Here is a 14160-nt window from a genome sequence, read left to right as displayed (position 1 = left end):
TATGCTCTTCAATGGCCTAGGTGCATCAAAGGGAAAGATATTTTTTTTATTAACTTCTAACGTTGCATAGTTGTACTTGTTAAGCTGTTTTTAGCTAACTTCTTTTTATGTCAAAGCAGGAGATCCCTCTAACAAGAAGATGCCCTCTGGGGTACCAGCACACCTGGTGCCCTCCCCAAGGCGCTTGGCAAAGCTGCAAGCAGATGGCCAAGCAGCAGAGCGTCTCTCTGGAGTGCAGGCTTCTGCACAGGCCCCAGGAAATCAGAACCTGGCTCCCTCCCAGGACCAGGAGCTGACTCAGGAGGGAGCGACCCCCGAAAAAGAGCTTCCTCCGCAGCCCAGCTCGTCGGCACTTAGTGTTTCCCAGAGGGCCCAGGACTCACCCCCAAACCAGAAGGAAGGGCATGTTCAACAATCGGATCTTTCTTCAAAAATAATAACCACACATCTCCCTGAAAATGAGGCCCAGGCATCCGAGATGACAGCAGGTGGAGAAGCGCAGGCTCCCGCCTCTCCTTCCCTGGGGCCGCCTCAGCGCCCTGACCCACCTCCAGGCCACAGCCCTCAGCCGGACCAAGATGAGGAATCGGGGGAAGTCGAGGTAACCCTGACCCACCCGCCCTCATCTGACCCTCCAGAGGGGCCGGGCCCAGCATCCCTCGGCCCCCAGAGAACCCAAGATGAGGAAACTGAGTCAGCCAATCTGCCACCCAGCAGTTCCCATCATGACCCCCCAGGAGAGCCTTCCGACCCTGAAGGGACCAAGATGCCCGGACCATCTCTGGGAGATTCTCAAGAACCTCTGGAGGAGGGAACCCCCAAAGCAGAAGTCCAGGTCAGCACTCCTTTCCCAGGACTGCCACATCCTCAAGACCCCACAAATGGCAAACAGACCCAGGACAGGGAAGACCCAGTGACTTTGCTTTCCAGAAGCCAGCTGGCTCCCTCCAGGCTGCCCCAGCCTCGGGTCCTTGCTCCCCTCCAGAGTCCGAGGCCCACCCCCAAACTCCTCTCACCCAGCCGGGGGGAGGCTTTTGGAGCAGCCTCAGACCAAACCATGACTCCCTCTCCGAGGCCCCCGCCTGCCCAGGAAGGAGATGCCGGTAAGCTCCCTCCCATCAGCCCTCCCCATTCCAAACCACCAGCACCCCTGAGCCCCCATCAGGGCCACAGCCCTCAGCACACCCAGGAAGAGAACATCGGGGAGATGAAGCTCCCTCTGATCAGCCCCCCCATCCAGGAGCACATGCCACAGCCTGGCCCCGAGCTGCCCCAGGACGAGCAGGCCCTGGGCGTCAGGCTCCCTCGCCTTCCCACGCCCTTGCCTCAGAACCCCGGGGCTCATCGTGGGTCCAAGCCTGCAAAGCAGTGGCAAGCACCCAAAGGAGGCCTCTCCTCCGGCAGGAAGATTCCAGATGTGCAGGCCTCGCCCCAAAACCAACAGCGGGTGCAGCAGGCAGGAGCTAGGAAAAAACCACTTCCTCTCCGAAGAGAGACAACTAAAGGACCAGCGCACCTGAAAAAGGTGCCGCCTGGAAGCCACCAGCCAGCCTTGCAGCCAGAATCCCAGAGCAGACTGGCTTGCCCAGAGGTGGCCGCCCACCCTGACCCCAGCCCTCCCCGGGGCCCTCAGCGGAACCAGAGAAGCAAAGTCCCTCCCCCAGAAATGCCTGAGCCACCCCACGCTGAGCCGTCGCCTGGAGATCCCCGATTACAGGGAGAGGAAAGGGGAAAAGTACAATATTCCAGAAAAAAGGCCCATGCCAACCTCCCCACAAACGACCTGGCTCAGAAGGTAGCTGTGTCCAAAAAAGGGCCATCTGTGAAAAGAGAGAGCCCTAGACGATTATCTCAAAAAACTAAAGCCACCCTCAGCAGTGACCAGCCAGCTCGCGAGACCCAGCTCGCACTCGGGGAGCCTCTCCAGCAGGCAGAGGCCCCTGCGGAGCCCACGCCGGGTGGGTCTGCTCCCACGGGGCGGCCACGGAGAAAAGCGGAGGCTCATAAAAGGGGAGGGTCTCAGAAGAGAGAGCCGGCCTCAGACCTCCCAGAGCAGGACAGCACGGCCCCCGCCCCACAGCCCGTCCAGGAGACCAGTCAGCCCAGAGAGAGCTCTGCCCAAGGGGACGGTGCTCCCAGGCAGCAGACCAGAGAGAAGCGCACCCGCCAACACGGGGCGCCACAGGACAGAAGCCCTGCTGCCCCCCAGGATCAGGTGTCTGCCGAGGAGCAGGCCGGCCGGCCGGGGAGGCTGCGAGCGAGGGGCAGCCAGAGCACCAAGGTTTAGCCAAGCCGGTGCCCCCAAAGTGCTGTCACAGGACAGAGAACTTGGCCAGGGCGCCGAGTCCACACACGCACTTCCCTCCACATCCCCAGCTGGCACGGGAGGGCCGCCAGCGTTGCCCAGCCGCCGGCTCTTAGACGGCAGCCAGGCTTTGCCCTTCGGTGCCTCTCTTGTGGCTCATGGTGGCAGCCGGGAAGAGCAGCCCCGACGAAGGGGGACGCCAGCAGCAGCGGCCCGCCTGCTGGTAGCCCCAGTCGTAAAGGTCGCGCCAGCAAGGAGCCCTGTGCCCAGGCGCGCCCCAGCTCCTTCGGGGACTCCAGCTCTGGCGGAGGCGGTGCCGTGTTGCCATCAAGTTTTGTTCTGTTCGTTAGAAAAATTGCTTCTAGATTAGAAAACTCTCGCGCCTCCTGCATTGAGGATCCAGAAGCAGGAGCTCCGAGAGAGGTTCCAGGTCCGCAGGTGACGTGTGGGAGCCTTCTGAAGGAAAGGCCCGTTCTCACCGCGCGTGACCCGGCGTGTCGGGTGCCGCCGGCACATCCCGCTTTAAGCTCGCTCGTGGTGGAAACGTATTTCGAAGTGAATGCCTCCCCTCTCGGAACTGGGGCCTCATGTAAACTGGCTGATGCCTTCATTACGCCGAACCAGCTGGTCGAATGAGAACTGTTGGGGGTGGGAAATGCGGGCAGATTTGTTTCCTGTGTTTGTAGCATCAGGGCTCTTTTGCTGGCCGGTGACGGGCGCCCACCCCGAGCCGGCTTGTGCGCGTTTCTTAGGAGGGAGTGGACGGGAAAACTCGCACGGCCAGGCCTGGGGAGCGCAGAGAGGTCGGGCGGCTAATGGGCGTAACCCGTGCGCCTGTCGTCTGCAGTGTTTTGTCATCCACTGGTTCTTATCTCCTGGACTCTTGTCACCTGGACTCACCGGCTCTCCCGCCTTCTTTCCTTGCTGGCTGTATGCTCTGTGATACCAATGACCAGGGAACTCGGCCACGAACACCTCTCAAGTTTTACAGCTCATCTAACAGCTGGCGGCTCCCACTGCTAGCAAGGGACCAACGTAAATGTTCCTTGATCATAAGATTAAAAAACAAGTCGAGGGAAGGACTGTGGCCCAGCCTGGGTCAGGTGCTCATTCTTAAAGCAGCCTGCTGCAGCTGGGGCAGGGTCGCGTGTACACCCCGCCCAGGGTGCCCACTCCGGGGGCGTACAGGGCCTGCACGCCCAGAAAAACAATAATTGTGAGCACAGCAGCCAGCCCAGAGGTTCCAAGGTGTTTACTGAATGCCTGTTATGCTAAGTGGACAGCGGTGTGCTAAATCGTGTGTAGCTTTCAAAATGTAACTGATGACTAGGCGCCTGTGTCAGTGTGTCCTATCTTACACAAAAGGTGTGTGTCCACAAAACAATGTATGTAAAATGTCATTTCAAGGGCAGTAGAGGAAATTGACATTTTAAATCCGCGACTCGGCGATCCTCTCGTTAAACTAAAAGCCTGTGTTTTACCTGTAATTACCCTCTGATTTATCTGGCTCGTCCAAGGTGAAAGTAAGAAGGTGAATTTTAAACGTGTAACTTATTTTTATTACGTTCGTCCATTCAGTAAGCGTTGATGGAGCACCTCCTGTGTGCCGGGCACTGTGGTAGTTGCTACGTGTGGTGAGATGACGAGGCGACAGCTAAGGGGTTCGTTACACCACCATGCGACGCGGGCAGTCGGCGCCCTGCAGCATGCGAGGCTAAGTTCAGCGTCAAGTAGGCACGAAAATTATTATTCATTAACTCTTCCAGAATGTCTTAAGGCTACCGAGGAAGGACACCGAGTTCTGCCTGGGACGTGGAAATTGAATCATGAGACTCATGAGGAGGTGGTCCGTCCGCTAAGCCCTCAGGGGCAGAATTAGCCAGCGGACCGATGGGGGAGAGGGAAGGTTTCTCAGGAGACCGAGCAGCGTATGAGCTTGGAGGCCGCGAAAGCATAGCATCCTCCGATGACCTAAACGTCGCGAGAGCTCTAGGTCTATGTACATCCAAAGGGCCTTGTGTGCTACGCCGGTGAACTTGGAAGCGTGCTCGTCCAGCGGCGGGGAGCTGTGGCGTGGTAAGTGTTTATCTGTTCAGCGGCGGCATAGAGGATACGTCTGAGGAAAGCAACACAGGAGGCAGGAGAAATGGCCGAGAAGCTCTTGTAATAGCCCTGACGGGACAGTAAGGGCCTGAAGTGAGGCACTGTGGCAGGCGTGGAGAGTCGCGAATTGTTGGGGCTGGGGGTGTGGTGTGGGGCAGAGTGTGAAAAAGGGAAAATAAGGGTAACCACCTTTTTGTTAGGAGCTGTGTGGGGGGGCATTTTGGAGGCACCAATACCTCGCTTAAGTGAAAAACTCTCTAAGTTTTTACTTGGTTTCCCCTTTGGGCAGTTGTTTCTGAGGCTCCTTGAGGCATTTGGCTGCATTTTCACTAGGGTACTAAAGGCAGTGAGAAGCCAAATTTCTCTTCATTTGATTTGGGAGAAGCTCTGGCCTCCTTCCCTGGGGCCCATGAGAGCGTACGTTTTGTGGTTTCGGTGGCATAAGTGTCTCAGATTCAGTGCAGCTGGACGTTTTGTCTGTGGTCCAGGGAAAGGAGTAGAACAGATCACCAGCTCCTATGTCTTTATAATGAAATCCGAAAATAAGCCATGTATTGGGATTGTAAAAATAAGTTTTGGAAAGGGTCGTGGCCCAGCCAAGAGCTGAAACGCTGTGTGGCCACGAGAGTCATGCTGCGGTGGCCGGTGGAGAAGAGGGCAGAGGCCGCCCTGCAGAGGTCCCTGCGGCGACCGCGCTCTCACACGGCATCGGGGGGCGTCTGTGACCCTAACGAGTTGCTTAGTTCAGTTTGAAAGACGTAATTCTAGCAGTCGCTTTTCTTTGTTGACGGACGTTCAGAGAAGAAGAAGAGCCTACCTGTGTCTTTATGCTGATGACAGATAAGTAACATTGGAAAACCCGAGCTGCTTTTTTTAATATGTCTTTATTGATTTCGGGGGGGGAGGGAAGAGAAACATCAACGATGAGAGTCACCGATGGGCTGCCTCCTGCAGGCCCGCTGCTGGGGATCGAGCCCACAGCCCGGGCATGTGCCCCGACCCGGAATCGAACCCCGATCTCCTGGATCCTAGGCCAACGCTCAACCGCTGAGCCACGCCAGCCAGGCTGGAAGACCAGAGCGTTAACCTTACAGGCGACGCGGACGGCGTAGTCATGCCCGGGAAAGCTGAAGACCTTTTCAGATTGTGACTTGAGAAACTCACGATTTCAGACAGCGCCGAATGTCAGCGTTATCATCGGAAAGGGTGATCTAGCTGCGCGACCTCAGGCAAGTTAAAATGGAGATGATGATGTCAGCGCTCTCGAGATGATGATGTCAGCGCTCTCGAGATGACTGGAGGATGAATCGCGGGCGTATATCGAAAGCCGCCCGGAGCAACGTCTGACACGCAGTAGCGCTGATAGGAGTGCGTGTCAGTATCAACATGTAAGCAGCGAAAGCAAATTTTGAAAAGAACTTTACGTTTTATTTTTCAATTACAGTTGACATTCAATGTTATTTTGTATTAGTTTCGGGTGTACAGCATAGTGGTTAGTCAATCATATACTTTACAAAGTGTTTCCCCGGTATTTCCAGTACCCACCTGGCCCCAGACATAGTTATCACAATATTATTGACTATATTTCTGTGCTGCACTTTACATCCCAGTGACTATTTTGTGCTGCCAATCTGTGCTTCTTAACCCCTTCACCTTTTTCATGTAGTCCCCAAAGTCTTTGTTCTCCATATCTATGTGTCTGTTTGTTTTGTTCATTTATTTTGTTCTTTAGATTCTGCATATAAGTGATACCATATGGCATTTGTCTTTCTCTGAGTTATTAGCATAATACCCTCGAGGTCCATCCATGCTGTCACCAATGGTAAGATTTCATTCTTTTTTATGGCCAAGTAATATTCCATTGTGTAAATGTACCACAACTTTTTTTTTTTTTTTTAATATATTTTTATTGATTTCAGAGAGAGGAAAGGAGAGGGAGAGAGAGAGATAGAAACATCAATGATGAGAGGGTCATTGATCGAGCCCGCAACCCGGGCATGTGCCCCGACCGGGAATCGAACCCTGATCGCCTGGATCCTAGGCTGACGCTCATCCGCTGAGCCACGCCCGGCCGGGCAACACACAACTTTTTTATCCACTCATCTTTGATGGGCAGTTGGGTTGTTTCCATATCTAAACACATTTTTTAAAGTAGCATTTTATTATTAATTGGAATAGGACAATACTGGTCAAACTAGGTGTAATTATTTGGCAAATGGGATGGTCTTCTCTGAAAATCCTTTTAAAAACATTGCCAACCTTGATTGAATGAAGGAGTTTATGCAGAATTAGAATAATATTGGAAAGAAATTATGGCTCAGCAAAATATTACTTAGATCAAGAGATTCTCCTGGGTATTCACAGGCAGCACTGAAACTTGTGACACACACAAAAAAGACTCGTAAAATAGCACCTGGCACATAGGACACGCTCAATGAATGTTACCTGTTGTTTTTACTATTACTGTTTAATGACTGATAAAAATCAAAGGCATTTATATTTTATGTTTCAAACTGATCAAGTGGTAAATGCTGTCAAGTTACTTGACTCGGGAATAAACTGCCAGATGGTGGGCCTTTGTTTCCTTCTGTGGTGGGCTGAGACAGACTGCCTTCTACAAGCTGCCAGATCTAAAGACCACCAGTTCCCAAAGGCAAAAGTAGAAAAGCAAGGTGAAAAAAAAGGCAAAAAATTAAAAAGGTCTTTGCTGGAGGAATGGGCCGCTGAAACATCTCTGAAAGAGCTGTTCTTGAAAGATGAGCCCTTATCAAGCAAAGACCTCAGTCACCCCCGAGGCGGGGATGCAGGGCTGGGGGGAAATCACATCAGAGCTCTAGGTATCAAACGACATCGCTCAAAGGAGAGGAGGCCTTCAGTGTGCGCTCAGGCTCCCCAAGGCTGCTTCCTGCCGGTCGTCGCCGCCCTTTCCTTCCCGTTTCCCCAATTCTCTCTGCATCCAAACCTTCTGTATCAAGCTCCTCCCCTTGACCTTGGCCTGTCCTATATGGCATCTCCCTCAAGGTGTCGATGAACTGCTTCATGGCGAACTCATCCATTTTAAAGAGCTGAAGTTCAGGTACGTCTGTTATATGTTTGGGTCGGAACATTTTGAATGCAGTGTCCACATATGGAACCCTTAGCTCAGCTCTGCTGCAGACACTCCTTTGAAGTAGGAGGTTCAATGGCAGGAAACAGTTCTGTGCCCCTCCCCAAGCGAGGATGCGCGTTCCCACGCTCTGCTTTGCCCTGGGGAGAATCTGTTCTCTGTTTAAATAGCTGATTGTTTCTGTGACTGGACACTCAGGAATGTAGTACTTCACTGTTTACTAAGTACATTCATTTTACCATATGTAATGTGAACGTTATTACTGCATTTCTGTGGTAGCTTTCCACTTTAAAAGCTTATTTTGCTATGGAAAATAATTATGGATATTATGTAAAATGGCTATTTTTCTACTTGCTAGCATTCCTTTCTTACAAGCACAGATAGACAAGACTTTTAAGATTTAATTCTGTCCTGAAAAAATAGATTCTTTTGATGCCTTCAGATTTGTAATAACACTTCCTAATGAACAGCTTTCCCCTTAATTTTATAAAGTATGTAACTATCCTATTAAAAATGAATAAATGTTTTTAATTCTATGGCAGTTTCTTGTGCTTTGTTTTGGCCCTTTTTATGGTCATGTATTTCAGTGTTGAGACTCTCTTGCAGGGATTTTATAGGTATTTGCATTTTATATATGTATATGTATTTAATCATGGTAGGTATAAATTGCTCTTGTTAAAAAATCACACACCGTATTTTTATTGCCTAATACTATTAGTATTACCTCACAGTTACCTAAATGAACAGGTTTTTTAAAAGCTCCATTTGAGTGGGAAAATAAGTGAACAATATGGCAGTCATCCGGCTAACTAAGTACTTTGGTCTGAAAATTAAAGGCTGTTTCCAAGTCATACATTTCCAAATGTCTTCAAAGAGAAACCCTAGCGTTGATTCATTTTTTTGCAAGGTTTTATTTAAATGTTAAAAAAATTGTATTTAAACGTGTTAAGTCTCATGTTTTAAATAAGAGTGTGACTCAGTTATTTTGCTGTATATATAATCTCATTAATATAGAAAAGTTGGTTATTGAAATAGTGATATTTGGTTTTCAAAATACAGTTGACCCTTAAACAACACACGGGTTAGGGGCAGTAGCTTCCCACGTGGTCAAAAATCTATGTCCATCGCCTGGCCGGCGGGCTCAGCGGTTGAGCACCGACCTAGGATCCGGGCGATCTGGGTTCGATTCCTGGTCAGGGCACAGGCCCGGGTTGCGGGCTCATCCCCAGTAGGGGGCGTGCAGGAGGCAGCCCATCAATGACTCTCTCATCATTGAGGTTTCTCTCTTTCTCTCCCTCTCCCTCCCTCTTTCTGCAATCAATAAAGATATATATTTTTAAAAAAACAAAAACCTATGTATATCTTCTTCCCAAAAGCTTCGCTACTAAGCTAACTATAGACCGTAAACCTTACTGATAACTTAAACAGTCCATTAACGCCTATTGTGTATGTTACATGTATTATATGCTGTAGTCTTACGATAAAGTCAGCTAAAGAAAACAAAATGTTATTAAGAAACCATAAGGAAAGTACATTTACACTATTTATTGAAAAAATACACGTATAAGTGGACCCACGCAGTTCCAACCCGTGTTTTTCAAGGGCCAATTGTATTCACAATCTGATCCCCAGATTCTAATTCTATTACTAGTTATTGACACGGCTGTGGGCCTGTGGTGTTAGGTCATCGGCATCGTTTATTCTCTCCTTTCTTTATGCATGAAAGGCCCTGTTTAGTTTCCATGATAATATATTAGGCACGCATACAAGTGTTTTATTCTTGGCTACGTGGCTTCTACTGCTTTGTTACTTAGGTTGGGCTCTGGGCTTATTCTTTTAAAATGGTTTCTAAAAGTACTATTTTAAGTCACTTGACCGCCAAAGGATATAATTCTAACTAAAAGGTCTAAGCTATTTAAGTTAATTTGAGATGTAGTTCTGGTCATTCCAGATATTTCATTTATGTTTTCCTGCAGATGGTAATGATGCTAATCCATAAAATGACTTTAAAATCTGTCATGCGTCATTAAGTTCATTCATGCTTCACTGGAGGTGTTTAAATAAATTTAGCCTACATACTGAAGAGCTTGGTATTTTTGTGTACTGTAAAGTAATTGATATTTTTGAGTGTTGCCTCAGGGTTGACTTTAACTTCGGTATTTTGAACAAGATGACATTAAGAAGCTTTGTTGTGGGCCATTAACACTGGGAATTTTGGGGCGGTCCTTTTAATTGAGAGGTGGCATCTCTTGTCCATGGATGTATTGAGACATTAGACACTATATTAAGAACTGTATGAAACTGTTTATTACAGGAGTATAAAGTCATTAAGGTGGTGTCTTTGCGATGCAGATAATAGTCACCTTTACCCAAAATGTTTTGTTGCTGAGAAACCATTAAAACATTAAATTGTTGGGATTGCAGCTGCACTGTGTCATCAGATGGAACCTGGCTTGTTTCCACCGTGGTACAAATGGCTTGTGTCTCAGAAAGCTGGAACGAGGGACCCTGGCACGAATGCTATATTTTAAATAAGCTTATATATATATATACACACATATATATGTATGTGTATATATATATATATATATATAGAGAGAGAGAGAGAGAGAGAGAGGATCCTTTCCATAGAAATTATTTCAATGAATATAGCTTCTACTTCTTTAAATTTTATCTTAACTTTTTTCAAATTTAGCTGGTCTGTTTCCTCAATGCTCTATTATTATAGTTCCATCAGAAGGAAAGGGTTTTGCCCTGGCCGAGGAGCTCGGTTGGTCGGAGCGTCATCCCCTCACCAAAAGGTTGCAGGTTCAATTCCCGGTCAGCGCACAGATCTAGGTTTCGTGTCTGATCCCCAGTCGCGGTGCCTACGGGAGGCAATTGATTGATGTTTCTCTGTCACTCCCCCTCCCCACCCCACCCCCTGCCTCCCTCAAATCAGTAAAAACATATCTTTGAGTGAGGATTGGGAAAAAAAAAGGGGAGGGTGGTTTTGTTTTGTTAGGTGAGCCCAGGGTCCGGCCTGCTCCTTGCGTCGGCCCCGGGTTCGCTCATTGTTGAGTTCAGCGTGGGCCTGGGCCCCACAGAGCCCCCCCTGCCCGGGAAGCTTTCCCCCAGGCATCTGAACGCCTTTCCTCATCGCTTTAGACCACTGTCCAGACTTCAGAAATGCAGGCGGATGTGTTTGGACAAAGCCAGATCTAAACCATCTCTCTCACTTCACAAAGTTCCTTTATCCTATTTTGTGTCTTTTAAACTGTGGTGTGTTCTCTCCCCTGCCAGAAGTCGATAAATCATGGCTGAAATTGCGAAAACCATCTAAGAAGTCTAGTTCTTTGAATTCGTGTGATTTCCTGGATTCCACAGACAGAAACTACTTGGTGAAATTATCGGCCAAACTTACAACCAAAAAAACACCCGTGGTAAGGAGGTGCCGATGGGGGAGGCCGCAGCTGAGCGTTGCAGGGCGTCAGACAGAAGCAGGGCTTCCTATTTGCAGACGAATAAGTTTCACCAAAACTATTCTCTGACTGGTGTCACATAAAGACCAGTTCCCCCCCTCCCCCTTTCCACGCCTCTAAGGATAGACATGAGTTCTAAAAATAGAATATTCCGTGTAGATTTTATTACCTGGTCAAAACCCTAACACTCGGTTCTTCTGTTGAGCAGAAGTAGAAAAGCACAGCAATAGGATTAATGCTGTAGGATACGGAGGTCCAGGGAAAGCTGGCTGTGTTGCTGGGATATAATTTTTAGTGGTCACGTGCTGAGTCAGAGGGAGCCCGTGTTTCATGACACAGCAGTATTGACACCGGTCATGTAACCAAGTCCCAACCCGACTCTCTGAGGACCCGGAGAAATCGGTACGTGCAGGAGGATCGCGTGCAGAGCTGGCGCTGCGTTCAAATTGGGTTGCGCCCGTTTTCCGTGGGTGACCGTTTGCCCCTGGTGATCTGGGAATGCGACGCGATCTCAGCCATTGCAGTTGTCGCACAAGCAATGGAACTTTTGCTTTGGTTGTCACCTTGGATGCGTTTCCTTAAGCCTAGCGTGTTCTAAGCAAAAAATTATCCTCTTCTAAGGTCAGAACCGTAGGCAGCGGTCAAAAGACTCAGGCGGGGTGCTTCAGGAGCAAAGCCGCGGGCAGCGGTGTGGACCGGTGTAGACCTCCTGCTCCGGCTTAGTCGCGGGCGATGTGTTGGAGGTGAGAAACAGCCCCTCACATCAGCGTCAGTCGGAGGAAGCGACTGTCGCGGCCACAGCGAGCGGGGCTGGAGCGCAGGCCTCGCAGACGCGCTGGGACTCTGCATCCAGGGCCTGGGGCTCCTGGCGTCTCTGCTGCCCCCAGCTGGCCACTTGCGCTCATTCGCACACCCCAGCCCCGACTCTCCGTGTCCTCTTAGCTCTGTGCCCACGTTTCCAGAAAATTTTCTCTGTCTCTCTCATTCGCATTTCCGAAGGCAAGAGACTCTCATGGGCCCCGCGGGATGCTTCAGGCCGTGCGCAGTTACCCGGGGCAAGGCAAGGGGCAGGGGCCCCCTGGTACAGACGGTGGCTGCTTACAGGAGCCGTGGGTCAACTCTGGACATCCGAAAAATGCGAATTTGTTCCCTGATATTTGAGCACGTATTTATGCAAAATAAATCTGGAATTGTTCCCGTCCACCTAGGATCTGTGGGGAGGCAAGTTTCAGTGGTTAGGAGTGGGCATCACGCCCAGTCTTTGGATTCAGTTCAAGAGTCCTGAGCTCACACCATCCTGGGAAATTGCGGGAGAGCCCTGGGCCTCTGGACCGCCCTCCAGGGATACCCCGGAGATGCGCCTTGTCTGAGACCCCGAGTGCCATTCGGAGCCGGTGGCTCTGCTGTTCTCCGTATCCTGTCGTCCTGGTACTTTTGCCTGGTACCTCTGAGATCTCGCCGTCCCCAGGGGCCCTCCCTCTACATAAGGAACCCACCAGTCCTGGGAAATCCAGCTCTTTGCAGATCCACCTACTGCTTTCTCTTTGCGCTTGGTATCCTCTCCTCCTTAGATGGCCTGGCTTTATGCTTCCTGGAGCTTAGATTTTCAAATATAAATTGTTCTTTGATTTCCCCTAGTACATGGCATATCCGAGTGTAAACCCCAGAGCACAAACCATGGGCCACCTTCATTTCTTCCCAGCGAGTCTCTGCGCTGGAGCCAGACCAGCTCACGTCCCCATTAGCTGCGCCTCAACACACCGATGAGAAACGCACCATTGACTTGCACTCCTCTGCCAGTTAGTGGGCACTCGTGATTTACTTAAACATGACCCATCTGAATGTTACCTGTTAGAAAGCTGTCAGGCCTAATTAAAGATAGCTTTTCTCTGCTTAAGGGCACTCAGGTACCCAGGGGTGAGAACAGAGGAACGGAGATTGTGGTGTGTGTGTTTTAAAGCCACACTTTATGGTCTTTGCAATAATTCATCTCCAACATTTCAATATACAATTAATGGGCAGCAAGTATGGAAAACCCGGAGAGGAAAGACTGCGATAAAAAGGCCACGTGAGAGTAGAAGGGGCCACCTTGGGGGTGGCGCATGGTCGTCACTACGGGTGTGTCAAGGAGCGATCACAAAACAATGCGGCTGCTTATGTCTGCGCCTTACGGAAACGATTCTGTTCCTTGGGAGTCACATATGCACATGTCATAACTGGTTGGGTAAGCGTGTATTGGGGTGTGTGTGTGTGTGTATTTTTGGTCTAACTTGCTTCGGTCTGCATTTACCTATTGGTTCCTTCACCTGAGAGGAAAGGCAGAACTCTTGAGCCCACGTGACAGCCTTGCCACCTCCCGGGTGGTCTTATAAAAGTCGCTTGTCTGCCATGAGATGTCACTTTCTCTTCTGTGAAGTGAAGCTCTAATAATATCTACCTTACAAAGTTATCATACCAAATGCTTATGGGACTTCTTTCTAAATTGTTGACCATAAAACAAGTGCTGATGGCTGCTGCGGTGACAGTGGTTGGCAGGGCGGGCGGAGAGGGCTCAGGCCCTCGGCTGTTGTACACCTGAAATTACACACTGTTACATGTCGATTGTATGAAGAAATAATTGGTGTTTTTAGGAAATAAGCGCATTTGACAAGGTTATTAGATACAATGTCAATATACAAACTAAATTAGATCTTTATATAATAGCAACACTTATTCCCTTCCCCTTCCCTCCCCTCCCCTCGCGCACCCCTCTCCACCATCCTGAAGTTGTGTAATTCCTGCCTTGTACGTGGGATGTGGGTGTGCTTTCCAGGATAGAGCAGGTGTTTGCTGACCACACCCTGTTCTAGACTCTAGAGCCAGATGGGCCTGGTCCCTGTCCTCGTGGAAGGTGCGGTCTCTGTCGATGGAAGGGTCAGGTCAGTGCGTCTGCAGGTTTCCTGCCCCTGCCTTCTTCCTACAAGTAGAAAACGGGCTAGCGGAGCACGGAGAGCCTCAGTGTCGCCAGCTCCTGATGTACCCACAGCTGGTCTCTGTTCCTTGTCTCTGAGATCCCTGGGTCTTTACTCAACTAACTTGTCTTTCTTGGGAATAAATGTCCGGGAATATTCCTCTTTGTTCTTCAAGTCTGAAAACAAAACAAAACCATACTGACATCACTTTTCTTGCTCGTTACTCCAATAGTT

The 14160-nt window shown here is 49.7% G+C and overlaps 1 protein-coding gene across 2 annotated transcripts in view; it reads left to right on the top strand.

Moving 5' to 3' along the window:
- Window positions 1–14160, top strand: part of LRGUK (leucine rich repeats and guanylate kinase domain containing) — a 90311-nt gene that overhangs the window by 58502 nt on the left and 17649 nt on the right. Inside the window, exon 16 of one of the 2 annotated variants that reach the window (XM_087821011.1) lies at window positions 10797–10936. In XM_087821011.1, the coding sequence (XP_087677137.1) occupies window positions 10797–10936 (140 nt within the window). Of the gene's footprint in view, window positions 1–119; window positions 2450–10796; window positions 10937–14160 lie in introns of those variants that run through there. The other variant, XM_087821010.1, reaches the window with a different exon arrangement.

Source organism: Miniopterus natalensis, chromosome 10 (genome assembly GCF_054644295.1).
Source record: "Miniopterus natalensis isolate mMinNat1 chromosome 10, mMinNat1.hap1, whole genome shotgun sequence".
NCBI classification, from domain to species: domain Eukaryota; kingdom Metazoa; phylum Chordata; class Mammalia; order Chiroptera; family Miniopteridae; genus Miniopterus; species Miniopterus natalensis.
This window is presented reverse-complemented; position numbering and strand designations above follow the sequence as displayed.